This window comes from Pteropus vampyrus, unplaced genomic scaffold (genome assembly GCF_000151845.1).
Source record: "Pteropus vampyrus isolate Shadow unplaced genomic scaffold, Pvam_2.0 Scaffold23, whole genome shotgun sequence".
Taxonomy (NCBI): domain Eukaryota; kingdom Metazoa; phylum Chordata; class Mammalia; order Chiroptera; family Pteropodidae; genus Pteropus; species Pteropus vampyrus.
In genome coordinates this window covers 1546330-1574242 of record NW_011888804.1, presented here as the reverse complement: position 1 = coordinate 1574242, position 27913 = coordinate 1546330, and the positions used below count along the sequence as shown (strand labels likewise).

General features: G+C 39.8%; 1 protein-coding gene across 4 annotated transcripts in view; it reads left to right on the top strand.

Moving 5' to 3' along the window:
• Nucleotides 1-25257, top strand: part of RNF34 (ring finger protein 34) — a 35251-nt gene extending 9994 nt beyond the window's left edge. The window contains exons 3-9 of one of the 4 annotated variants that reach the window (XM_011355762.2): nt 6252-6379; nt 12085-12154; nt 18701-18916; nt 20030-20440; nt 21577-21678; nt 21945-22146; nt 24290-25257. In XM_011355762.2, the coding sequence (XP_011354064.1) occupies nt 12146-12154; nt 18701-18916; nt 20030-20440; nt 21577-21678; nt 21945-22146; nt 24290-24480 (1131 nt within the window). In that variant the 5' untranslated portion in view covers nt 6252-6379; nt 12085-12145 and the 3' untranslated portion in view covers nt 24481-25257. Of the gene's footprint in view, nt 1-6251; nt 6380-9598; nt 9830-12084; nt 12155-18700; nt 18917-20029; nt 20441-21576; nt 21679-21944; nt 22147-24289 lie in introns of those variants that run through there. The other 3 variants (XM_011355761.2, XM_011355765.2, XM_011355764.2) reach the window with 3 other exon arrangements.
• The last annotated feature ends 2656 nt before the right edge of the window (nt 25258-27913 follow it).

Sequence of the window (27913 nt, the reverse complement as noted above, 5' to 3'; positions counted from 1 at the left end):
TTAACTTTGGAGCCTCAGAGATCAATCAGAACATATCCACAGTATTTCTTATTTAGTCTTCTAAAACATAGCTATTTCTACTCGAGTTCAGGATGTAAGATAGACTTGGTCTAAAGCTTCGCTTGATCTAAAGCTTAAGGGCTTGATTAACCAGTCCTTGTCAAGCCAGATCTGTTGGAAATTCAAAGTGGTTTCATGCTTCCCAGCCAAAGCATCGGAGGTCATCTTTCCCATAAGCATCTGGAACTTCCGAGCATTATTTATTCAATCTGAAAAATGGCATGCTTCTTTCATTCTATATTTTCAGGCTCTTAATGGCCTTGAACCACAAAAGCAGTTACATTGCCAGAGCACATCTCCCAAATCCTGTTCACTCGAAGTTCTTCAAATAGGTGTTTTATTCATTGTATTTGTAGGAGAGAAAGAAAGAGAGGAAACTTCAAGATCTTAATTCGTGTCAATTAATGAGTAAAAGAATAGACATTTTTAAGAAGAGAGAAAGGTTTCCAAAAAGAAAGCCATTATCCGAGAGAAAAGACGAGATTAATTTGTTCAGAGAGGATGTTAAAGACAGGCTGAGACATTCGTGATCTGTTTGTGGCCTGGCTGCCTACCCCATCTGCACCTCCAGAGGTGCAGTCCCTGGAACAGGCATGCAAGCAAACTGTCGTTCAACCTAATCAGTATCTCATGACAAGAGCATTATTGATAAATCTTCGATCGGAAAAATGTTAATATCACTGTATGAGAATTTATGGAATAAAAACTGGATGTGGAGACTTTCACACCGAAACTCATTTCTTTTCTTAACTGCTTTATGTTTAGAGATGTTTCTGAGCAGCCTCTGCAGCACTTACGTATGACAGAGGAAACGTCTAGGAGGGTGACACAAAAATAACTGTGGCTGTTAATTCTTTATTCACCAGATCTTTCGTCATCATCTCGTATGTGCTGGGTACTTTAGCTAGACACTGGTAAAACTGCGGTGATTGACATACATTCAGTTCAGGCTGTCACCAAAGTCACAGTCTAGTTCAGACACAGACAAGCCATAAGTGGAGACAACCACAACGAGACTTGACTTCACACCACTAGGACAGCTGTAATCAAAAAGATGGACAATAACGAAGTTGGCAAGGTCGTGTAGAAATTGAAACTCTCATGCTTTACTGGCGAGAATGGAAACGTCTGGCAGTCGCTTAAAAAGCTAAACATAGAGTTACCATATGGCACAGCAATGTCGCTTTCTACCTCTATGGATTTTAGCTCCTCTGGTTATTTCCCATCCAGATGAAAGTGTTCTGGAACTAGATAATGGCGATGGTTGCCCAAAATTGTGAATGTACTAAATGCCACTGAACTGTATAATTTGAAATGGTTAACATGGTGAATTTTATGTTACGTGAATATTCCCACAAAAAAAATAAGGATATCTGCATCTTCTAGTGAAAGCTACTTGCTGGTGATCTCAAAATTAATTTGAGGTCTATAGGTTGAGGAAACTGAGGCCTCGAGGTCATTCAGCTCTTTGGTGGCAGAATAGGGCCCAGAGGCCTTATTTCCTAATCCTTACATTTCCTTACCTCAGCCAATGGGACAAAAACCAGTTTCAAACACAGCATTTTATTGGGTAGCAAGAAACCAGAGATCAAGATCTACACCTCAATACCAGCGATCTGCTTGGGGAAACAGTATTGTCACACGAGTGCAAATGATCTAATGCAGAACCCTCTGTACGAAAAATGGAGTACAGTTACATGTCATTAACCAAGAGTCCATGAATCCTGCTTTTATTTGGACAATCAGCTCTGAGGAGTCTTCACTCATTGCATGGCAAACAATTCTAAGTAAATGAACCATGTATACCAGTCCACAGTACGTACCTCCTAACCGATTTGAAACATAACGCCTCTGCCCTTCAGAAATATCCATAGTGAGCTTACTGCTGTTAAGATCATGGTTTAGAGGCATGGGCCCTAGAATCAGACTGCCTGGATTTGAACCCAGCCCTACCACTGACCATCATGGGACTTTGGGCAAGTTACTTAATCCTCTATGCCTCAATTTTCTTGTTTATAAAATGGAAATAAAAATGGTACAAACCTCAGGGGTTATTATAAGCATTAAATAAGAAGATAGATGATAAGTCCTTAGACTAGTGCCTGGGACTTGGTAAACTATAACAAATGTTAGCAGTTACTATCATTGCATTATAAAAACTGGTAAGGCCGGTGATTTTTTTTTACCTATTCCAAGTCAGCCGCTAGTTTTCCTGTTACCTCTAAAATGGAAACTGTAATAGCAGTCTCTCCTACTTCTGAGGCTGAGGATCAAAATAAATAATAAAGGCAAAGTGTTTTGAAAATGATAAAGCACTATATAGACATAAACTTGTTATTGAATGCAGGGGAAATTATATTTATCTAGTCATAAAATCAAATTTCCAAGAATTTCAATTTCCCTAAATTTTGTTTGGCCTATTCAGAGTTATTGCACTTACTCGAATGTGCTAAAATCATGTGTCTTTCAAAATTATCATAATTCAGACTTCTCACTAATTCTGAGAGGCATTTTCTCAATCGATGCAAATTGTTGCAATTTTATTTTATATCAAAAAATACTAGTGTGGGTTTATGCTCTCGTAGGAATTGAACAAGATGATTTCTAACATCTCTTCCAACCTCATGCTGACAGAATCCAGACAAAAAAAGCCTCAAGTGTAGACAGATTTAGATGAATTTGATCAGGGAAAACATTTTATGTCCAGTAAAACTAATTTGGGAAGAAGGGGGAAGCATGAGAGGACAAGTATACAAGACTACAGAGATGTTGGATGAGAAAGAAAAAGAAAATCTGGAAGGAAATGGTGTTAACAGCATTTGTCTTCTGGGTGAGAAGATTTGAGAAGAATATCAATCTTTTCCTTACATGTTGTATTAGTCAGCTCTAGCTGCCATAACAAAAGACCGTAGACTTGGTGGCTTAAACAACAGAAATTTATTTTCTTACAGTTCTGGACACCGGCAAGTCTAAGATCAAGGTGCAAGATCAAGGTTTCTAGTGACAGCTCTCTTCCTGGCTTGCAGATGGCTGCTTTCTTTCTGTATCTTCATATAGCCAGACAATACACTAGATCATAAGTAATTTAAAATCAAGCACAACTGTTTCAAACGTTGGTCATGCCCATATTTCTTCAGTCATGGCTCATTGAACAAGATGCCAAATCTCAAATAATATAACATTCCTCTCTTAAATCCATCCTTCCTCCCTGTGAAGTGGGATTTGTCTTACTTCCCAGGAAAGTATTTTTTCAAGCATCAAATGATGAAATAATTAACCATTCAAACAAAAGAGGCTATTCTAAATGAAAAGTGGCCTTGAATTAGAAAAGATAAGAATCAAATAGAATTGAGTCAGTTGAAACAAAAAAATCTTCCAGTGCTCAAAAGAAAAGGCTATTTTATTTTAGCAAAGATAGTCGGATGTGTGTCTGGGAATATCATTTGAAAATTGTGATCTATACACAATTACTACAAGCATCATGACCTTAGAAGGTGTTAGAGTTTTAGAATGAGGATGGACAAAAGATTGACATTTTAAGGAACAATTTTGAGGCACCTATATATTCTTATATGATTGTAAATGAATGTGGTGATGAAGAGAGAAAAATACTAAGCTTTTTATCTTGCATAGCCAGAATCTGGAATATTTTAGGACAACTCCTCTTATCTCAACCATCGGAATATTTCCATCTCTGAACATTTGCCTTGTTCATTTATGAGTTGACTTAATGTTTGTATTCCAGTGTCCAGCTGGTCTGTAAATGTGAATGAGCGTCAGCCAGTCTGCCTTGGACTGTAAACTGTTAGAAGAGGCAAAGTTTAGCTAATTCTCTCTGTGAATCATTTAGCATGGCATAGCACCGCACACAATTAGAGAGTTAATAATTGTGTTTATTATGACCTTTGGGAGGAGGCTTAGTGCCATTTATTGCCTTCTTGATCCTGCCAGCACTTCTCAAGGGGATGGGGAAAGTTGTCGTGATTTACTTTTCATACATTGTTAGGCCAGAAGCAAATGCTGAGTGTGATAACTGAGGCCTATCAGTGATGTCTATCAGTGAATGTGTGTGTGATATAATGAGAAATATATTTGGTCTTTGTCTCCAGGTTCCTGGCACAGAGCCCTTAAAACCTTTGGAATTTCCTGAGTGATGGGGGTGTATTTTGTTGTTCACAAGGAGCCCCTTTTAGGCACACCTGAGTTTACAGTAATGAGGTAACATAGAACGACTTAAGATGGAGCTGGTCACCAGAAAGACCAAAGTGATTAGAGGGTTGGAATTTTTAGCCCCTCCACCAACCTCTGGGAAGGTGGGTGAGGCTGGAGATTAAGTTCTATAAAATTTCTTGAATACGATTTGATGGGATTCTGGGTTTGATGAACACATGCTGGGAGGGTGGCACACCTCAGTTCCACCGGGACAGACGCTCCTACGCTCGGGACCCTTCTAGGCCTCACCCTCTTCGTCAGATGTTCACCTGTATCCTTTATCCTTTATAATACACTGATAAATGTAAATAAATGTTTCCCTGAGCCTTTGAGCCATTCTGCCAAATTATTAGACCAGCCGAGGGGATCATGGGAACCTTAGTTATAGCCACTTGGTCAGAAATGCAAATGACAACCTGGACTTGCAACTGGCATCTGAAACGGGGTCAGTCTTGTGGGACTGTGTCCTTAACCTGTGGGATCTGATGCTATTTCCAGATAGATAGTGTCAGAACTAAGTTAAATTTGTCGACACCCAGTCGGGATCCAGTGAGAATTGGAGAGTTGCTCAGTGTTGTTAGAAAACACTCCAGTTTGAAATGTCATATTTTCACATTTCTGTAGCTGATGTGATATTATTATATATACTTGGCAACTTGACTTGAAATAAATATGTTTTAAAATTTGATTCACTACAGTATGAAATTCAAAGTTAGTAGAATTCGAAGGGCCTTTGAATAAATGGAGAATTACAATGCTCTATTTTGACTTTAACAATTGCGATTGGGGATGGGGATGCTTAATCCTTGATTTCTTTCTTTCTTTCTTTCTTTTTTTTTTTTTAATCCTTGAATTTTAAGATAGACAAGTTTCTTGTTGCCAGCACAGATGTAGAACCTGGACAAAGCCCTGGGGAGACAGAGCACTTCTATTTTCTGCTCTGTTTATTATTGACTTGGTACAATAGCATTTAGTTTTATTTCACTTGATCCCATATGCTAATAACTGCTGTATGAGGTTTAACAAACATCTACAAAAGCACTTAATAATAACATTTTTAAAAAAATCTAGGAAAGCAGAAACCTTCGATTTGGAGTTCCTTAAAATTATAAACTTGAAGTAAGGTTCTATAAGTGTGTGTGAGTTTAGCAAGAGTACAGAGTCGATGGTCAGATCAGGAAATACTATTCTGAGAAAATCTATAAACATTGTCTCAGGTACTATTGTTATTAAAGTTCACAACGTTAACCCTTGAGAAGTCCATTCTGCTGTTTTAAGACACCAAGTTTGTGGTTTTTTGATATGGCAGCTGCAGGAAACCAGTACACCACTTCTGACATTTTTCTTTTATCATGGCCATTTAAGCTCCATGAAGAGAAGGGCTATGCCCCTCTTTCCAGTGCCTGGTGCATAGCGGATGCTTAATATATATCAAATGATATGAAATATCAGTACCAGTGGGAAATTGTACTGACTCCATCTTTCGGTGGTAGGTGAATTGTTGCCCCATCTATATAATGTTATAGTACCCATAAAGAAGTTATAGGTGAATGCAGGTGTAATGTACAAGAATTAACTTGTTTTGCAAGGTCTGTCTCTTTATTAGAAGAATAGTAATATAGGTGAGCATATATTGGGCTTGGGATAGGAGCCTTGGCAGCTATTCTGACTTTCATCACTGCTTCATAAGCCTCAGGCAAGAGAGCTCACTTCTGTGGCTCAGTTTCCCAAGGCTTGAAAGAAAATCCCGTCCCCTTTCTGCCTAAGTAAGGAAGATCATGGTGGGGGAAGGGGGCAGCCGGTAAAGTGCTCCATCTTATTTAAGAGAAATATAAAATGGCCCTACATTATTTGCTTTACTCTCTGGAAACCAGTTTAAAGTTCTGTTTCTTTTTCACTTTCAGCATCAGGATTCTTCAACTATTTAGCAAAGTGTAAGCCAAAGCTTCCAGTTAATAATCATTATATCCATTTTACAGATGGAGACACTTAAGGCAGAAGAGGGTTATATATTCAAGTCAGCAAAGTAATTTACCAGGAGAATTCTAAAAAGATTCTGAGTCCAAAACAAACTGATTCTGTGGAACCAAGGGCTCTCTAGAGCACAGTAAGTATTGTCGAAACCTTTTTTTACTGTTACGGAAATCAGACAGCTGGAATTCAGATAAGACCTGGCTTATGCATTCTCATGAAGACATGCTTTTTCATTCTACCAATGAGATTTTATGACCTGTCTACAACCTTGGCATTTGCAAACTCACGTTAAATGAGGGTGATCCTTTTTGGTCTTTTAAGTTACAAAATTTAAGCAATGGCCACAGAAAAGATGGATTACTCTGGGTAAAATAGTTATATTTGTGAAGATGACCAAGAATAAACACAACATAGCAAACCAGATCCCGTTCTCAGATACTTTCATTTGGCTCATAGCTAGGCAACCAGTCATGTACTAATCTAATGATGCATCTTAACTCAGATGGGGGGTGGGTGGGAGTGGGTGGAGAGATGCAAGTGCTGGAGATGAGACTAGAATGACAATACAGAGAACCGTTAAAACTGGTCATCGATACAGGGGAGTCCATTACTCCATTTTATTTGCTTCATATGTGTTTGAAATTTTCCAAGAAATGGCTTAGTATAGGAAGTTGTTAACCAACTTTGCAAAAGGTTCATGTGGTTTTCCATGATGTATTATTGAGAGAGTCCATTGTTAGAATAAAAATAGCCAGCTTTCTACCCTCTTGTCTTATGAGTACACATGATGTTGAAAGAAACAGATTATTCAGCAACTTAAAAAAATTTTAGATGAAACTTTTGCTGCTTCTTGCATTTGAGAGAGGTTTTGACATTATTTCATTGACTTATAGCACGTCGTGAATTCAATGAAAGAATTTTTTTGAGAGATTAAAAAAACAAACTCAGAGAACAGCCCCATTATAGCCTAAGCAAGTAGTTGAGCTGCAATAAATTACCCTATGTGTCATGGTAAAACTTTTTGACGCTGAAATACAAAGTATTCCGCTGTTGACTACATGAACAAACAGACCAAATTTTCCTGAACCACAATTGGCGCAATTAGTACATAATTAGTACTGAAAAAAGATGTTATTATATAATATTTGAAACAAAGAAAAAAGTTGATAATATAATGCATCTCTATTATTGAAAAAGTATGTTTAAGCACAAAATGCCTCTCAAGCTTCAGGAGGTCCCAGTTTCAAGTATTTAGAGACTGAACTCATCTGTATTCTATTTACTCTTTTTTTTTTTTTTCTTCAATATCATATTCCTTCCCAGTCTTCCAGAAGAATTCACCCAAATATTTGTTTGCTGGGCACAAAATAAGACAAGTCTTCCTCAAGAACAGTTTTTAAATGGTCTCCAATACTTAAATTTCTCCTTACCCTTGATTGTTTTATTGTTCTAATTGTTTTTCTCTGGCCACCCTTCAGCTGCATTAACTCTGTTTTGTGTGAGTTGTTTCTCAGCATCTATTATCATTACTATAACAACTTTATGAGATATAATTCCCATATCATACAATTCACTCAAATTGTAGAATTCAGTAGTTTTTATTATATTTACAGTTGTGCAACCATCACCACAGTCAATTTTAGAACATTTTCATCACCCCAAAAAGAAACTCTTGTGCCCATTAGGAGTCACTTTATTTCCCCCTAACCCTCTCAACTCTAGGCAACAGCTGCTCTACTTTCTGTCTCTGTGGATTTACCTATTTTGGACATTTCATATGTATAGAATCATACAGTATGTGGTCTTTTATGACGGGCTTTTTTCACTTGGTATCGTTTTCAAGGTTCATCCTTTCTGTAGCATGTGCCAGTACTTCATTCCTATTTTGGCCAATATGGTTATTTATCCATTCCTCAAATAATGGACATTCAAGTTGTTTCCACTTTTTAGATATTATGAATATCCTGCTACGAACTTGCACATTTAGGGCTTTTTTTGTGTGTGTATGGACATGTGTTTTCCTTTTTCTTGGGTTTATAACTATAAGTGTAATCGCTGGGTCACATGGTAACTCTATGTTTAACATTTTGAGGAGCTGCCAGACTGTTTTCCAAAGCAGCTGCCCCATTTTACAGTCCCACCAGCAATGTACTAAGGTTCCAGTTTCTCCACATCCTCAATACTCGTCTGTCTTTTTTTAATTTAGCAATCCTAATGGGTATGAAGTGGTATCTCATTGTGGTTTTGATCTGCATTTCCCTGATGGCTAATGATGTTGATCTTCTTTTCCTGGGCTTATTCATTAACTTTTGAGGTAGAACTGCCAGCTTCCTTTCTAATCAGAGAGAGAAAAGGCTTTGTATCACTAGCACATTTTTACTGCGTTTCTTTGTGCCTAGATTAGAATACTTTCTTTTCCAGTGAAGCTCAGCTGCTACTACAACATAGTGAAGGAAAGGCTTTCTTTGCATTTTACAAAGAAGAAAATCCAGGGCTACACTAGACAAGAAGTTAAATTACATTATCTGAGCGGTGCTTGAAGCAAGAAAAATAAGCTCAAAAGGAAGTATTATTTCAGTCTAAGGAAGTGGTAGGCTTTGTGTTTTAATCTGACAGTACATGTAAGCAAATCTATTAAAAAGGAATACAACTTAGGTCCTCGAGAAGTGACTTGGTATCTCTATGTCTCTTTATTTAAATACTGGTTGCACCAGAGGGGAGAGAAAGGAAGAAGTGCAGGAAAACCAACTGTCATCCATCCAATCAGGCTGAAAAACTCGATACTTTATTTTCAGCCTCACTTCTGTTCAAATAAAGTCAGCTCCAAGGGCTCACCCCGATTCTCTCGTTGTGCTAGAGTTTGGGTGTTTTGAATAGCTCTCTAAAAGAGCAGCTGTGATCTGAGAACCGTTAGTCGAAGTGTTTCAATAAAACCTCGTTTTTAAAACCTCGTCTGTGCGTGCGCAGCTGCGGCTGCTCACGGGACCCTCGGGTGAGGAGACCTGAGGTCATTACCGCGTGTGAGAGGCTTAAAAGTCTCGGGAGGAAATTTGGGGCCCTGCACAGACGATTATAACAAAAGCCTTCAAACCAACCGGCGTTTTCAAATTTACCACGCCCCTTCCCGCCCTCACCGCCGGGCGAATTTGATCTAAAGCCGAATCTCTGCCACACAGTTTCCTCAGGGAGCGCTGACTCCTATTTCAGTGACCCAACGAAGAAAACGGCCAGGAGAAAGCCTCCCGCCACGCCCAGATCCGCCCGCCTCGGCTCGCGGCCGGATGGAGTCTTCCTCCGCCCACCGGCCGCGCCGGAGGCCCCGCCCTATTCCCACCGTTCTATTGGCTCTGGTGACCTTCCCCCCAGAATGGCGGCTCTGGGTTGGCCGGCTCGGCTGCCGCTCGGCGCTCTTCCCAGAGGCGCGCGGCGGGCGTGGTCACGCCCCTTACGTCCGGACGCTAAGATTTCTCCGGGGGCCCAGGGATCGCCGCCCAGAAAGAAGGAGGGCGTCTGCGCGAGGGGCTGCTATGGTGTTGAGTTCCCGGGCAGAGCCGACCGAGACCTGGCGGTCCCGGCCATGAAGGTGAGCGACCGGTGGAGCAGGGCAGTCCTTCCTCTCCTATCCGGTCGGGGCGCTCGAATTGCCTTCTTTTCGCCTCAGCGGTTTCCCCGCCGGCACTTTTCCGGAGAGCTCTGCCGAGAGGCGCCCCCGGCCGGCGTCTAGGTCCCTGGCCGGCCCAGGGCGGAGATCCTGGGCACCTGGACTTACCTAGTTCCCACAGCATTTCCCGTCCGCGAGCCCGAGGAGGGGGGAAGAGGCCGGGCGGCCCCAGCGCTCACGCCCGGGGGCCCCCTTCCTGCGCCGGGCCCTGTCCGCGTCCTCGGGGGCCTGAGGCAGACCCACGAGTGCTCGCCTCAGCCCTCCGCGCCTTTGCCCGTAGCGTGCATTCTCCCGCCCTGAGTCCTTGAACTAACCCAAATGTCGGGGACACCACAGGACTGTCGCAGGATGCAAAGTGCGGGACGACGGGAGTTGGAGTGGTGCGAGGAGGCGTGAGGCTGGGGCCGGGCTAACAGGTTAGAAATGCCTCAGGGCAGGGATTTCATCCCGAAGGATTCCTTCGTGGGCTTAACATGGGGGCCGTGACCTAGAGCGCTAGCAAACTGCGTGTCTCCATCACCACTAGGTACGCAGCAAGTAATTTGACAGCAGCTGAGTGTTCCAAGGTGGGTGGGAGTGAGAGCGTGGGAGCATCACTGAGAGAGAAGTTTAAGAGAAGGGGGGAGATTCTGGCCTACTTTGGGGAGCTGAGAATTCTCAGGAACTTTGTACAACAGGCAATTCAGGTATCGATTCATTTGCCGAACTCAAACCAAGTGGGATGAGTCATAAGGTGATGTTATTTCAGACAGATGATTTCATTAATCTCAATGAAGAGGTGCGCTTGATGTGGGTAAGAAAAACAGCAGAATGAGCTGCTTCCTTAAAATTCGACCTTCACGAAGTCCCAAAGATTTATTGTGGAAGACGAATAAAGGAGTGTCAAGTAGCTAGAGAAATTTAACAAATATTCTGTTGAACTTTTCTTGTGTGTTAGCTCAGAGTGAGATAGTGTGAGTAGGAGTAATTAAGAATACAATCCCAGCCTTTAGGAGTTTGCCAGTCAAAAGAGAAGAGACATTCTCAAGTTACCACATTATGAAAAAAAAATGTGATGAAACCCTTAGGAGCAAGAAAGAATATTTCTGGCTGCAGGAAACAAGGAAGCTTTTTGGAATCAGTACCTTTTGGACTGTGCATTAAAGTATGAGGCTATCGGAGGAACTTATTTTAAACTTCCCAGTTTAGTTATAAAATATTTCGACTTAGAATACCTATTAAAATGTCTAAAACTAGCTTTTTTTTTTTCTGAACCATTACCTTTCTGTGTTAAGACCAAAAAACAAAGTCGAGATCTTTACATATAATGCCTCAAAGAATGTCAGTATCTCTATTAGTATTAAATTTATGGGCCATCAAGGAACTAGATGTAGAAAGAGAGAATTAGGAACAGATCCAGTGTTGAATTTTGTTAATCAAGTTCTTTAAAAACAAGTGTTTTTGAATTTAGGTGGAAGAGTTGGAATTTCAGAAACAAAGTTTGATGGCAGTTAAAACATATAGAAAAGATGTGTATTTTATGAAGCAAAATGCAGACCTAAATAGACATCAGTCTGAGTGAGATGACAATCATGAAGATTCTGTTTTTCATTTGTTTTTATGAAAACAATTAACAAAATTTAGGGTTTGGGATCTTTATTCAACTTGATGTTTTATACTGAAATTGTTTAATTGTAGGGTATGCTCATCTGTAGGTGTCTGGGTAGGGTAAGTGATTCCTGATTTAATGGAATTTTAAAATGTGAATGTTCATCTGAGCAAGTACTTCTTTCAGTGAAATTAAAATTACTTTGAAAGCTAACCAGTCAGATAAATACATCTTCACTCAAATCCAAGAGCAGCTGATTTTGGTATATGTGTGGAATGGGTATCTCCTTTCTTACTTTAACTCGTTTGTTTAGAAACTGATGTTTTGAGATGTTATAGGTCTCAAGAATCAAGTAATTGTTTAATCTTAGAGTAGCATCTAATTAACTCCCTATAACAGATTTTTTTTTAAAAAATCAAAATTGATGTTTTATGTTCATTTGATTTAATCCACTTGTTTTTCCATATTTATATTGCTCTCACCCTTTTTTAATTGTACTAATCGTGTTCATTCTCCTATGCTCAAAATGAAATATCAAGGAGAGAGTAATCTTTGACTGTAATTTCCTTTTCTTTTTTTTCTCTGAAAGGTGGGGGATTGGTGCTAAGGATCAAGTATACTGTTTTAGAAAAAGAAAACAAAATCCAAACATGAGGAAGGTATGATCTCCAGAACATGTTATTGTAAAACTCTTATCAATTTGACCAGATGTCTTGCCTAAAAATATTACATTTTTAAGATCAGCATCTGTTTTTGCAACCTGCTTAATGTCTAAATGGTATTAAAAAAATAATTTAGGATGTAGGTAGAATTTCCTCCTTTGTGGTATATGGTTTGATATTTGGTCATTAATATAGCAGAGTTCTTTGTATATTGTATTTCAGTTGAAGCAGCAGTTTCAGTAAATCCTTTAACATTTTAAGGAGCATACTGTTTCCACAGTAGCTCTAAAAAGGGTAAAGATTTTTGCTTATTATTTCAACCGTTTCTTCTGTTTTAACTTCTGAAGGAAAATTTAACCTAAGCGAAATTTAAACTGTAAAACTTATTGTTTTATATTACTGGTTTTAAGATTTGAAACATCTTTTCCTATTGTTTAGCACCAGGGACATTGAGTTTTAGCAAACTAAAAGTTGTTTGGAGTTTAAAACAAAGCCTTTAGTGGTTGAATTCTCTGAGGATGCTTTTAGCACTAAATCCCTGCCAGGTCCTTGTAGCTTCTTACAACATCCAAGAAAAATGTTCTTGAATTTGAAACTTGTAGGTTTATCCTTAAAATTACTGTGTAAAATATTACCATATTTAATTTAGGGTTGTGACAAGCAACTCTTAGGAGGTGGCATTATGATTACTGCTGCTTATCTAGTTTAATCTAAAGCAAATGATATAGACTATGATCATTTAGTTTTCTACTGTTTTCAAACCCATCAACTTTCTCTCTCTGGCTGGCATTTAATCTTCATAGAAGCCACCATAACTTTTATCTTCATTCTAATTTGCCTGGTTTCTGTTACATTTGGTAGAATCTTTAAAAGGGATCACATCCTGATGTAGTTTAGAATAGGATTCAAAATTTGTAGTAAACTTTTTGTTAATTCTTTAAATTGAGCATTTTGGAAGTATCCCCTCTCCCCTTACAGGGATTCTAAAAGCACATTAGATCATACACATACACACAATCAAAGACAGCTGAACTTTGAGGCCATTTGAAACCTGGCACTCCGCCAGAAAGAATGGGCTGCTGCTATTGCAAAGAAACATACACATTTCCTCTTGCTTTGTTGACTGAAACTGTGATTCAGAATGGGCTTGTGTTATGTGAATCTGACTCAGGAACCTGGGTGCTTATAAAATTGGTAGTTTATTGTGAAAGTAAGTGTCACAGCACTGGAAACTGTCAGTCCAGCTCATACAAATTGTTTAGGTTTGTGGATAACACTCCCCCTCCTTTATACTCCTACTGAGGGGAGGGATTTTCTAATTCATTCTCTAGGAAAACAATAGAGGAACTACAAATAGGAAACAAAACTTTCAGCTTTTCTGCTAGCAGAGAGAAAAGAGGAACTTTTATGTTGGTGAGTTTTAGCAAAGAAGCTAAATATGCTTGGGCTCAGTACTTTCTGGGACCTTCTCAGATTATCTTGTAGGGGGATGGCAGGCTGGTCAACTATATGTTAGGCTGCTGTTGGTCAGCTGTGGTGGTGACTGGATGTTGTATTATCTAGACCTATTTCTGTCTTATTTTTTTGACTAGTTCCAAATTGGGAGTGAAAAAAAGGTAGTGTAATTGGTTCTCAAAAATCTTAGTGCACTGGCTTTGAAAAAAACCACAGTAACTGGCACTGGATATCAAAATAAGATGAGGAAATCTAAGTGTCTGTGGCAGTCTAGACAGGAGGCTTTAAAATTTAATTTCTTACTATGGGCCATGTAAGTTTTTTAATATGGTACCTGGTTCTTAACATAAAACTTAGGCAGGCCATGGTCCCAGAGCTAATCTATTCAGGACCAATTTTGGCCTAAGAGGCAGTGTCGGAAAGGGATTCAGTTATCAAAGTCGTTTATTTTCAGTAGCCACTGATGGCTAGAAAATAAACTGTAAATATAGCTAAATTCCTTCCGCTGGGAGTTTTGTGCCAGGCGTAGGTAGATAGTTGCCTGTTTTGGTTATTCTCTCTGTTCTGAACTGCATTCACGGTTAAAGTAGGAAATGTAGACATCTTTACAGATTATTCTTTCTAACCTCTTGGATTCATGTAGTTTAGCTTGTTTGTAAAGTCCTCCCAACCATGGTCCCAAGTAGGATTTAGAATGGTTAAGTCACATAGGTCCAGATCATAGCTTCAGTTTTCAGCAATCTAGGCTTTGGCTTCATTCGTGGAGGGCAGTAAGTGTTCTTTTTTAAATAAGCAAATAAAAGATGCATGGTGACACCCGTCTGTAACAAATAGACCTCTTTGAAATTAAGGCAGAGCAACGACTCAGTGAATTTACTGCAAATTCAAAGAGTCAAAGGCCTGTGCCTTGTTTGCTTAGGAAACTAGGCAATCTAGGAGTAGTTTGGAAAATATTCTTCAATTTAGTACCAAAAGTTGAGCAGAGAGCGAATAAAATAAAAATACAGGAATTCAGGCTGATTGAACTGACAGAAGATCTTAGAGGGTAGGGAAGACAAATGGAAAGAACAATGAACTTAGGTCTCTAAAACGTTTAAAGGGAGGGTACAAAAAGGGGAAGCTTTTTGGTCATTACCCGACCAGATATGATAACTGGGAAATATAACAGAGTCAGAGAGTTAAGAGCTCAGAGAATAAATTGGCATGCCCCCCACCTGTCAAGAGCCCGCATTTAATAAACTTTTGGAAAATACTCTCAAATAGTTCCCCGATTGTTTTTATAGATTTTGTTACTTGAAAATGGGGACTGTTGTATCAAGTAGTAAGAAAATTTGGACAAATCTGAAAAAGTCGGTATAGGATACTTCAATCATCATTACATGAACATCACATACTAAAGGGGGTGATACTTCAGTCATCGTTACATGGACAACACATACTAAAGCGGGTGGGGAGGTGGGGAGATGGAGCCCAAGCCTGGGAGGATTCATCTTCTAGGTAGATTCTTCCAACTTAGAGATGAAGGAGGACAAAAATAGTTAGAATACTGGCTGTTTTTGGCAGACCTAATGATCATTGTCTTTCTCTCAGTATTGGAGATTTCACACAAGAAAACCTGTGGAAGAATAAGTTAGGAAATACAAAGTTTGGACCAAAAAGCAAAGCTCAAGTAAATGAAGGCAGGCACCAAATTCCAGCAAGTTTCAGGCCAATATGTGGTAAAAAGAAAGGAACTAATTTAAGAATCAGATTAAGTTAACACTCAGCTGAGCCTTTTTGAAAGGATTAGGGGAAACCATAGAAAGAAACACTAGAGGCAAGTCCCACGACTTCAGCAGGAAAAAATGTAGGCAGGTCATGAGGAGCATATGGCTGAGATTGTTGGTTTTAGAGTTCTAGAGACATAGGCTTCAGAAGTAACTATAGACCCCCTGTGTTCAGGAATCTGCTGCAAGTGATTCTCCAGCTAAAACCGTGTAGGCAGGAAAGAGAAATCCCCTAGACTGAGCAGTTGTTAACCTTTTAACCCCAGCTGTACATTCAAATCACATGGAGAATTTTGAAAAAATTCTGATGCCCAGGCTGTACCAAGACTAGTTAAGTCAGAATCTCTGGCTGGGACCCAGGCATCAGTATTTTTTAAGGCTCCCCTGGTGGTGGTGAACCACTGTCTTAAGGGTGGTTTCACAGGCCCAGGCATTTCCTTAGCAAGAGGCAGCAACAGCAACCACTGTGGTACAGGACTAAAAATAACTGCTCCAGAGAAGTTGGGGAGGTTGAAATCACAAAAGAAAGCACCTTCATTTGAGCACTGGGGTGCTAGAAAACACAAGGATTAAAGGAGAAATGGAAATTAAGTTTTGAAAATATGCTGCATGGAAAATAAAACTAATGACTGGGGCTTCCACTGTTTCAAATTTCTGACCTTTTAAGAAGGCTGGAGTTTCCAGTGCTACTGTCAGGATAACAGTACAGGTAGAAAGACTTACCCTTCAAGAGAATGCTGAGAGTATTCTCTTATTGGGAGGTTTTGTCCAAATTTAAGTTCACAAATCTAAGAGCAAACCCTAGATATTTCAGTGATTACTCTTTTCTCCTGCTATGGTCTTCGGTTGAGTTGTACCAAATATTAGGTTATAGCAACAACAGTCTGGGGTTGGCTTGGGCTCTTTTTTAATTTTTATTTTATGATAAGGTGACCAAAAGAAGATAAGAGTGTTCTTTTCACTGTTTTCCCTTCTGGGGAATAAAGATGAAATTCCCTCCTCTTTATAGAAACATGAGGAGTGGGACAAAATTGTTACCCTCCAGTATTGATGTCTACACAGAGATTCCACTGTGTTCCCAAAATAAATCCTTCTGTTCCCTTTACATGAGCTGTGAATGTTTTCAGCCTAGAATTTAATGATCATATATATTCATTAGCGTGGATTAACTCTCATTGTGAAGCTGATTCTGATCGAACAAAATGTCTGACTGCTGCTGTTAAAAGGGAATATCATTTGAGATTTTAGCATGCTAGGTCAGAATCATTTTTTACCTTTATTACTCTTTCTCAGTAAGACAATTCGAACTTTCAAAGTAGCGCAGAAAATTTAAATAATATTACATTGCCTTTAAAGAGGTAAAGAAACCTTTACATAGTTATATACTTATCAGTTGTGATGGTAGAACTAGATGCTGTGGAAGAAAGAAAGGAACTTTCACTGGAGCTGGGGAGACATCATCTCCCAGGAAATCAAAAAGGGGATAAAATTGTTTAGTAGCTAGGTCAGCTGTTGAATTGTTCAGTAGCTAGGTCAGCAGGAAGCTGAAGCTTCTCCAAAACTTTACTTCTTTAAACTCCTGGAATGAAGAATAGTTTATCCCAGTGGTACGTTCTACAGTTGAGGTATAACCCCCCCAAAAAACGTTATGTGCAAATTGAATGTTTTAAAACATATTCAGTTTTAAGAGCTCACTGTTTGAAGCACTGTAGATGAATCCTTTGGTAAAAGAACAATCACTTAAAATGAACTGTTAGTAAATCTGGATTTTCATCCTTTTATATTTAAACAAACCATGGCACTAGAGTCTGAGATAATATATTTGTTTAAAGGTATGAACTATTAACTACAATTTAGCCTGACCTTTAAAGGCATCACTATTTCTTGAGAATTATAGAGCGTGAAGTTATATAATACTTAAGTCAGTGACCCTGATACTTATTACCATTTGAACCTTATATTGTGGTTTCTTATTGCTTTGCCTTCTCCTTTCCCTAAATTTAATACAGCGTTTTACTTCTGGGTATTAAGAATAGCATGATCCTTCCGTAGCATTCCAAATAGCCTTTCAAGATTGTTAAAAAAAAAAAAATTTTTTTAAGAGCTTGTTGGACAAACAGTGAATGTTTGGCAGAGAATTAAATGAACTGTGCCACTGTCATGTGCTGCCATTTTAACTATTAAGACCTCACCTGCCTGGACTTCATTACCTATCACATGATCTAGAGTCTAGAATATGCTTAAGAATTAGGACAAGGGGTAAAAGCCCATTGGTTCCAAACACTATAACTTTTATACTTTAAGCATGGAAAATGCCTTGTGTCCTCACTAAACAAATATCTATATTTCTAACAAGCTTGGTTATCAGGTTTCTGAGTCTGCAGTAAAAAAGGAGATAAGTTGCTAGATGTTGGTATAGTGATAGCACTGGTGGTTCATAGAAAGAGAAGAGATGAGAGATAAATCTATGAAAGGCAGTATATTTGTTTCAGGCCATTTAGTGGAGTAGCAAATAGCTCATACACTTTGGGAAGTCTTTATGGTTCTTAGGTCATCAAAAATTATGTTCAGTATTTTCAGTTTAAAAAGGTAGGAAAACTGCTTTTTAAAAATATTTTCCTTAATGTCAAATTAAGACATACTTTATAAAAAAATTTGGAAAGTAGATAAAAACTCAAAATATACAAGATCCATTAAAACCTAGAGAGCCTAAGTTGGCATTTTGATGTTTTCCCAGCCATTTTTTTAAAATTAAAATTTTATATGTGCCATAGTTTATTATGCCCAGCTACAAATGAGAGAACAGAAGCTTAATGAAATTAAGTAACTTGAAATTATATTATTTCTACTAAATGATAGCTGGGGAAATCTGCCTCAGCCTATAGAACTGCGCTTTCTAGTATGGTAGTCAGGTAGAACACAGGATGCACAATTAAATTTGAGTTTCAGATAAGAAAAATATTTTGAAAACACACCCCAAGTATTGCACAGTATATTATACTTCTATCCAGTCATTTTTTTCCTATGTGCGTGCACATGTCTCTCTGAATGTGTTGGTTTTGTTTTTTAATATACTTTGGTTCATCTTCTGTCTTTCCCTCGGTTTAACAATATATCATGAATATTCCCAATGCCAAATATTTTTTTCAAATATCAGAAAGTTATCTCTTTCGAAATAGCTTAAAATTTTGATGCTTAAAAGAAAAACTTCAAGAGTTATTTAGGACAAACCTATCTCTCCAGAATGGCACACCCCGAGGATCCCAGAGAGCCCAGGTTCTACTTAACTTTCAACTGGTCTCTACTTGTGTTCCCTTTCCAGGCGGGTGCCACCTCTATGTGGGCTTCATGCTGTGGGCTGCTGAATGAAGTCATGGGAACTGGAGCTGTCAGGGGCCAGCAGTCAGGATTTGCTGGAGGCACTGGTCCATTCAGATTTACAAACTCGAGTTTTTCCACTTACCCACCAGCACCTACAGAAGGGCCTAATATAGTTTGCAAAGCCTGTGGACTTTCATTTTCAGTCTTTAGAAAGAAGGTGAGTTGATTAAATGTTACATACAAAAGATATATATATCAGTTCTTAATTTTATATAATTTTGAAATCTTATGAACCATTTCTTTTAATAAAAATATCAAAGTTACTTTTATTAACCATTTCCTATTTAGAAGAGTACTCAGTTGAAGGGACTATATATTACTATCAAGTTTTCTGACTAGATATTGGTGCGCAGGCATCCTTTCTCCTGATCTCTGGCCTGTTTGTACACTTTGATTCCTCCTGATGGTGCTTGTGTTCTGAAGCAAGAGATATTAGTCTGTAGTTTTGTTCAGAGATGATTTACTATAACTGATCTCAAGTTTCAAAAAATATGTCCCTACCTATATTATTAAATCGACTGAAGAAATGAATATAAATGTTAACTACTGTTTAGAAATTCAACATGAAACACTTGGGTTAACAGTTATTTTCTCTAGGACAGAACGTCTTTTTTTCTGAGAACCATCATATTGCTGGCCATCTCACAGTCTTTGATTGTCAATTCAGTCCTTTGAAATGCTTAAGGAACGAGTTGTTAGCTTGTGGGAACAATGCACCAAGCAGAAATGACCACATCTTAGGGTCTTCTTTAAGTTTTGCTAGTGGAATGGCTTTGTGATTAAGGCTGTGTAGGGTGCAGATTACTGATATCAGTTTTGTGCTCTATTTGCTTGGATTGACCTTGAGAGATCAGTTGCCTCTTTCTGCTGTGCTTCCCCACCCCCTTTTTAAATGGGGAAATTGTTCATATATGAAAGAGCAGGAAGAGTTTGTGGTTGCGCTTTGTGCTCCATGTGGTTCAAGTCAGCTCTCTTCTGCTAATTACATGTTTGCACCAAGGGGTGGAAAGGTTCTAATTCATTAACACGAGAGTGTATATTTTTCTTAAAGGGCTGTATTTGAACTTCTGTGTATCCAAACTGCTTTAGCAGTGACTGAATTTTCATGGCTTTTGGAACACAAAAACGCCTGCGAGAATAGTCTAGTACCACAGAGGACTTCATAAGAACTAGAATTGAATTTTAATACAAGGCAAAAAGAAAGAAAACGAATGCTTTCACGATGGCTCGTATCTGGCTGTTATTAAATGCTTCTTTTCTGTTTCTTCAGCATGTATGCTGTGACTGCAAGAAGGATTTTTGCTCTCTTTGTTCGGTCTTACAAGAAAATCTTCGTAGATGTTCCACTTGTCACTTACTACAACAGACGGCCTTTCAGCGCCCTCAGTTAATGCGACTGAAAGTGAAGGATCTGCGGCAGTATCTCGTTCTTAGAAACATACCAACTGACACCTGTCGGGAGAAGGAAGACTTGGTAGATCTAGTACTGTGCCATCACGGGCTGGGCTCTGAGGACGGCCTGGACACGAGCAGTCTGAATTCTTCAAGGTCCCAGAATTCTAGCTTTTTCAACACACATTCATTTTTTTCAAACTATACAGCCCCTTCTGCTACCATGTCTTCGTTTCAGGGGGAGCTTATGGGTGGAGACTGGACCTTAAGATCTGGAGCGCTGGCACAGGTACGAGGGAGTCATTACCCCGAGGGCCTGGCCTTTCTGTTCTCAGCCATGTGCGGGGGGCCCTTTGGGGCTTGATGGCTCCTCATGGAAGCAGAGGTTCCACATGCTCCTGATCTCTGTGCTTATAGGCTCTCTTAATGTGAGTCTCTGAGCTTAGATGCTAGGTGACCCCAAAGTCAGCTATCTGAAGGGCCCCAAAACAACTCATCAGTCTTGACCTTGTTTACCTCAGTTTCCCTATCTTAAATACTAACTATTGAAATGACTAAAAAGTAGCATATAAACATTCATGGGACTATTTGTATGTCTGTCTTCTAAATAGTCAAATTTGAAAAGGCCAAGCTAAAAGTTTTATCATTTCTCAAATGAGAGCTGGCATAATTATTAGGCAAAGACAAGACAAGACTGAGTTTTGGGGCATCACACATGAGGTATGGGTCTTCGGATGCTGCCATATGGTGCTTGTGAACCAGTGGAGTGGAATATTTGAAATTGGGAACTGACTTAGACTATTGTAGAGCTATGGTAAAAAAAAAAAAAGCCAAAGGAGAAAGATATGAAAGAAGTACATACACCAAATCAAAGGGATTTCTGTTCTTCCTAAAGAAAAGAGTACCTCTGACTGTTGCGGAATTTCTAAAAACTAGAACTAGCATCAGCCATTAGCCAAGTCCAGAAAGTATCCTTTGGAATTAGGATTGAGATCTTTCAAATACCCGACACTTGGGCTGATATTAGAGCTTTAGTTTCTTTCTGTATCTTAGAGGCTCCAGTTAAAACTATCCACATGCAGGTCCTTTGGTAGTGACTCATTACAATTCCATACACTTACGGCTTTGGCGTTCCGTGTTGGGATCTTCCGAGGGGAGTTGATGTATCCTGGTTAGGTTTTATAAATTCATACACACCGAGGAATTTGGCTTTTGCGGTAACTTTGTGGAAGGGGTGTTTACGGAATCGCGTGGGGCCCAATTTTTTGGGAGGCGAGGCAGCACTCAGGATCCAGAGGAGTTGCGTAGTGTACCCGGTGTGGGGGCCTTCTTGGGGAGGGTCTGTGGGAAGGTTTTCTCCAGTGGTAAATATGGGTCAATAGGAAAATGTGATTCTGGACTCAACTAGCTCCATTATGTGTATAGGTACAGAGTGAAATAGCCTCAGCAAACACAGAAGATGATGATGACGATGACGACGATGACGACGATGACGATGATGATGATGAAGAAAACTTGGAGGAACCGGTGAGATATCCTATAAAATTTGGTTTTCCTGACATGTCACCCTGGCAGGGAGGAAAAATACCTATGTGCACTTTTGCTAGATTAGCACAGAATGTTCCTCTGTTTTGAATATAGCACACGTATAAAATACTTTAAGGACTGACAAGTCCGAAAGCACTGTCCAGGGCCAGTGATAACTATGGGGTGAGGGAAGCATGTCGCTTTCCTTGCTGTGGGAGGTCTGGATTTAAAGGGACAGAGGAAATAGAAGTGCTTTTTGATTTCAGATGCCTGGCCTCTCTAAGAAAAGAGTGAGAGCTTCGCTGTCTGACCTGTCCAGCCTTGAGGACGTGGAAGGGATGAGCGTGCGCCAGCTGAAGGAAATCCTGGCTCGGAATTTTGTCAACTATTCTGGCTGCTGTGAAAAATGGGAGCTGGTAGAGAAAGTCAACCGGTTGTACAAAGAGAATGAAGAAAACCAAAAGTCATGTAAGTTAATTTTTCCTTTTCCCCCTATAGTATCCTTACTTAGGCTTTAGAAACTGGGCTGTTTCTGTCACAATTAAGTCAGATTAATTTCTGAGAAAATTATGTATCATTTAACTGAGTGCGACTTAGTTATATGAACATTTACAGATCTTTTAAATTTTAAATTCATTCTGTGATGCTGGCTCTGAGACCACCATTGCCAAGTGAGTTAGATAATCATTTGCTCAGTCTGGTTTTTCTTGCCATAATATATTAGAAGTCTAATGAAATTCCTGTATCTACAAAAATGCTTGCTTTCTCACTAACCCTTCAGGTAGGCCAATATTTTGGTTATTTCAGTTTACCTTTTAAATCCTAACTGTGGAAAAATAATTCCCTAGGCCAAGATGTTAAGTATTTATCAGCATCAAGTATTAGTAGGTTTCTGTGTAAGTTGCAAAAAATCCGAGGTTTAGAACTTCTGAAGTATTTATTGAAGCGTGGAGCGGGAATCCTCAGTGGCTAACAAGGGCCAAGCCACAGAGCATTTATAGGCAAGAAAAAAGAATTCTGTGATGTTGACTGACAAATATTGTGTTCTTATCTGAACTTAACCAGAAACACTCCCCTACCATCATTAACTTTTTATCATCTTTAAAAGCTGGTTTTTATAATACAGCATTTGTTGACCAATGAGTTTATGCGTAGAATATGTAGAAAGTATTTTGGCACACCTATTCCTGAGATGATGCTACAGTGGTAGATAAAGGACTCTTAATCCTCAGAGCCTCCTGAGGTTGTGGGCTGTGGCTGGGAAATGGCATCCTGGTAGTGAGGGGAGGTCGGTTTACATAGAAAATGTAAATGCCAACTGTGCACAGTGCTTGCTGGCAGTGCGGCCTCTCCCACCCTCAGGGAGTTTATGGTAGAGGCGGCCATGACATGCATGGCTGCCTAAGTGCCTTTCTCAGTTAACTCACTGCTCAATCTATCACTGGTCCAATCTCCAAGCTCATGGAACACATTTTGTTTTGAGCACAGCTGGAATCTTTCTTAGCCTGACTGGCTTCAGCCATTCAGGACGAGATTCACCCCAGTACCCTTACCCAATAGCTTTGGCAGACTCTGGCTCCTCTGCTGTATGTTCAGAAGTTGTAAGAGTTGGAAGGAACCTTCCATACAGGAGAGGAAACCAAAGCCCAGACTTAACTCTCAAAAGCCTTCTACTGTCTTCTCCATCAGCTCATCTGTCATCTTATCCCATGGATCCTTCCTACCTACCCTCTAGTAGTGGCATGGGCCATGAACCAGTTTACAGTAATCTCGACAATGTTTATTTTTCTTAAATCCGGGTACTACTAGCTTTTCAAGCTTGAATTCCTGTTTTTAGCCATATTCTAACCATATTCAGGATTCCCATTGAGCCTTTCTGTGACCTATAGAAAGGGAAGCCTCAGTAGGCAAAGCTCTGTAGCCAAAACTCAGGCTGAAAAGAACTTTTTAAACTCATTCACAACCTTTCTTATTCAGATTCTGGATTTTCTTAGAACCTAATCTGAGCCAGAGCCAGGATGGCCCATCCTTTTTGAGTTAGACTCCACCAGTACCGTGATGGCCAGAAACACAGACAGCTTTCGAGATGCTTCCAAGGCCAGGAGATGTGTTGGGGTGTGTAGGCTACTCCATGCACCGCCCCTCGTCACTTCCCTATCAGTGGGGATGAACAGCTCCTCTTCCTACTGGGAGGAGGCTCCCGAGACTGCAGCTTTCTCAAGGCCACATGAGTGGGCTGGACAGGCCAGTGGTATTCTGACTCCATAGTCCATGTTTAGGACAACTTAGGGTTTCTTTGTTGTTATTTACAGAGACAGTCTGTCCTTTTAACAAAAACCTTGGATTATATATAGAATCAAATAGCTAACATTTGTTGGGCATCTCATTCCTGACCCTAAGCTAAGCATGTCTCCTTTATCCATCACAGAACACCCTACTTGTATTATTTTAGGCTGTATTATTGCCATTTCTAGTGGAGGGAAGTGCAGAGAAATTGGGTAAGTTATTTCTTACGGTAGGGTCACTCTGGGCCTGCCACGGTCACTCAGCAGGTGGCTTTCCGCCTGTCAGGAGTCCTTGTCGGCAGTCCCAGCTCTCTGTTGCCTTTCAGATGGTGAGCGGCTGCAGCTGCAGGATGAGGAGGATGACAGCCTGTGCCGTATCTGCATGGATGCCGTCATCGACTGTGTCCTGCTCGAGTGTGGCCACATGGTCACCTGCACCAAGTGTGGCAAGCGCATGAGCGAGTGTCCCATCTGCCGGCAGTATGTGGTGCGCGCTGTGCATGTGTTCAAGTCCTGAAGCAGAGGCTGTCCCAACAGGACGCAGGTCCCCAATAGGACACTCGCCTCCGAGCCTGAGCCCAGATGTTTCAGTACACAGAAGGGCCTGGACACTTACCGTTCAAAGCTATTTTTAGAAGTTATTTTCACTACTAACTAGGGACAGAGATTCATCCTAAATTACAGCAACATCGGTCCATGCCATATGCCTGTCAGCCTGTGGACTTGCTCAGCATCCCAGGTTCGGCCCGGCTTCATCACATCTGTGATCAGTAATTGCTGAAGTCAGATTGCTTATGGCATCAGCTCCTCGCTCTTTGGAGGGCATTTATCCTCTTATTTTTTCCTTCCTCCTAGTTTTAAATTACTCAAATGTTTGAATCTTCAGTTCCCTGGATGAGATCACTGTCCACATGGTGACCGTCACGGTACACAGTGAGCAGTGCCACCTCCGAATGTTCACTTTTGTTAGTCATGTATATTTTAAATGCTACTATTCGATGAATGTACAGTTCCACATTGTTGCTATTTCTGCATTTAAAAGTAATTGGAAGCAACTGACATTCTATAGTCAACTGCCAGGGCCTTAGACTAAACATGTCCATTTTTGTTCAGGTACAGCTTTTTATAGCAAGGGCTGCATCTAGCTGCTTTTCATTAGAGAAGTGTGTTATGTTAAATTCTTTATTAATGTGTAATTGGTTTACACTGTTTTGTATAGTGAAAGTGTATTTTCCGTGCTACCGCTAGCTAATTTGAACTTTAGGAATAAAATTAGATTTTCAAAATGTTTTTATTTACATTGTCCTGGTCAGTTTCTGATTCACTTGGGTACAGCACGAATGGGCATCTGCACCAGATCTAGAACTCTCCTTCCCAAGGGAGGGTGCACCTTCAGAAATGCTGCATCGTAGTAAGTTTCCCTAAGGAGTCACTGCTGACGGAGACCAGGTGTTGTGCTAGGAGCTTTAAGGTTATCGCCAGCATTCTGAAATAGGTACTGCCTCCCTTCACAGATGGGGATCCCAACCTCTGAGAAAGAACTTACCTAAAATTTGTTAAAAGGCGGCCATGTCAAAATTTGAACTTAGCTCCGATGCCAACGTGTGTTTTTTTAAGTACTTTACAGAAGAGTAAGAGACAAAAGAATAAAAACCATCAAGAACAGGAAAGGGCCCACGGGTCAGTTCCAGCACTGCGCCCCGCTCCTCACAACCAAATGAATGGAGGCAGGAGCCCGGCAGAGCCGGGGACAGACTCACCAGTGTTTCTGTTTTTATAGCACATATCAGATGAGAAACCTGAGACATTAACTTATGCAAAGGGGTTTTTGGGACATTGGTCACTTGAAATATTTGAGTCTAATGGGCGGGGGGGCAGTTGAGCTGAGACTGTGGATTCCTTTCTCACTGGTAGTGGGCAGGTATGTTTTTAAGAAATGGCTTTTTTTCGGTGTAAAACTGCATTGCAGTTTTTTTTTGATTGCTGGACAACATTCATGTTGTGTGTATATATATTTTTTACTTTTTAACAGCCATCAGCTTGTTCTGTGTCCATTTCTATTTTGTTCATTTTATTTAAGATTGTACATATAAGTGAAATTATACAGTATTTCTGATTTATCTTAGCCTAATGTACTCTAGGTCCACCCATGTTGGGCTCTCTATTCCACTGATCTGTATTTTCATTCCAGTAGCTTACTGTTTTGATTATTGTAGCTTTATAGTGTAGCTTGATATCAGGGAGCACACATCCCACTTTGTTCTTAAAAGTTTCTTTGGCTTTTTGGAGTCTTGAGATTCCATGTAAATTTTAGAATTCTAAGAATGCCATTGGCATTTTGATAGGGATTACGTTGAATCTGAATATTGCTTTAGGTAGCAAGGACATTTTATTTTATTAATCCTTCCATTTATTTGTACCTTGTTTCTTCACTGTCGTATAGTTTCAGATTAGATTTTCTCAATTTCTGATCGTTTGTTACTGGTGTGTAGCAACAGAACATTTCTATATATTCTGTATCCTGCAACTTTACTGATTGCATTTATTCTAATAGCTTTTTGGTGGAGTCTTTAGGGTTTTCTCTATATAGCATCATGCCATCTACACAAAATGTTTTAACTTCTTCCTTTCCAAACTAGATGCTTTCTTCTTTTCTGATTGCTATGGCCGGGATGTCCAATATTGTGCTGAATGGAAGTGGTGATGGTGGGCATCTTTGTCTTGTTTCTGATCTTAGAGGAAAAGCTGTCAGCTTTCACCATTGAATATGTTAGCTGTGTTTGTCCTATATGGCATTTTATGTTGAGATATGTTCCTTCTATACTTGTTTGAATCATGAAAGGACGTTGAATTTTGTCAAGTGCTTTTTCTGCATCTATTGAGATGATCACATGTCACATGGTTTTTATCTTTTAGTTAATGTGATGTATTACATTTACAGGTCCTGGACCATCCTCGCATCCCTGGTATAAATCCCACTTGGTCATGGTGTATAATAAGCCGCCTTATGTATTGTTGATTCTGGTTTGCTAATTTTTTTTTTTTTTTTTTGAAAATCACATCTATGTTCATCAAAGATACTGGCCTATAATTTTCTGTTTTTGAAATATCTTTGTCTGGTTTTGGTTTCAGGGTAATGTTGACTTCACAGAATGAGTTTGAAAGAAATGCCTAACTTGGCAGCTGAGTCCTAGTGGGTTTTTATCTTTTGACTCTGCAGTGGGTAACACATGCCTTCAGATGCTCAGGATCCAGAAGTCAATCAATAGACCTGAAAGTTATAGCAAGGGAGGCAGATAGCTCCTGTGCGCTAAGCCTCCTGCATAGAGCAGTGTGCAAAGAGCAGATTTGCCAGTTGTGAAGAAAAACATGCCTTTCCACCTTTTCTGGTTTTGAGGGTCAAAGCATGTAAATCGAGGCCTCCTGGATCTGTTCAAGTACCCTCTTTTCGCGTCTGCCTGCAGAGCCCATGGTGGGTGTCAGCCACAACTCTGACCATTATGAGCAGATCATTATCTCCCTACAGAAGCAGTGAGAGCTCAGCCCTTGTTGAAACTTAAGGAACACTTACCTTGTCTGTATTTCTTGGGAGACAGTTAACTCCAGAAATTCAACCTTCCCTACGAATTGCTAATTTGGTGGAGGGAAGTCTTCAAATCCAGCAGGTGATAATAAACACATTTAGAAGCTGAGCAGCAGGTGCTGGTTTGTCTAAAGTTAAATTAGAAAACATTTATTTGCCCATAGTCTCAGCTTAAAACAGCTTGTTTAATGTTTTCCTCTTGGATTTATATATGGTTTCAGGTGATTTTTAGCAAAAGAACAAAAACTTACTGGTGGATTGTTAGGTGCTTTGAAGTAACCTTGGTTTAGTGAGAAGCTAAGTTTTTAGCCTAGTGAGCTTGACACTTGGAATAACTGGATTACACGACACTTGTTTGCCAGAGGAT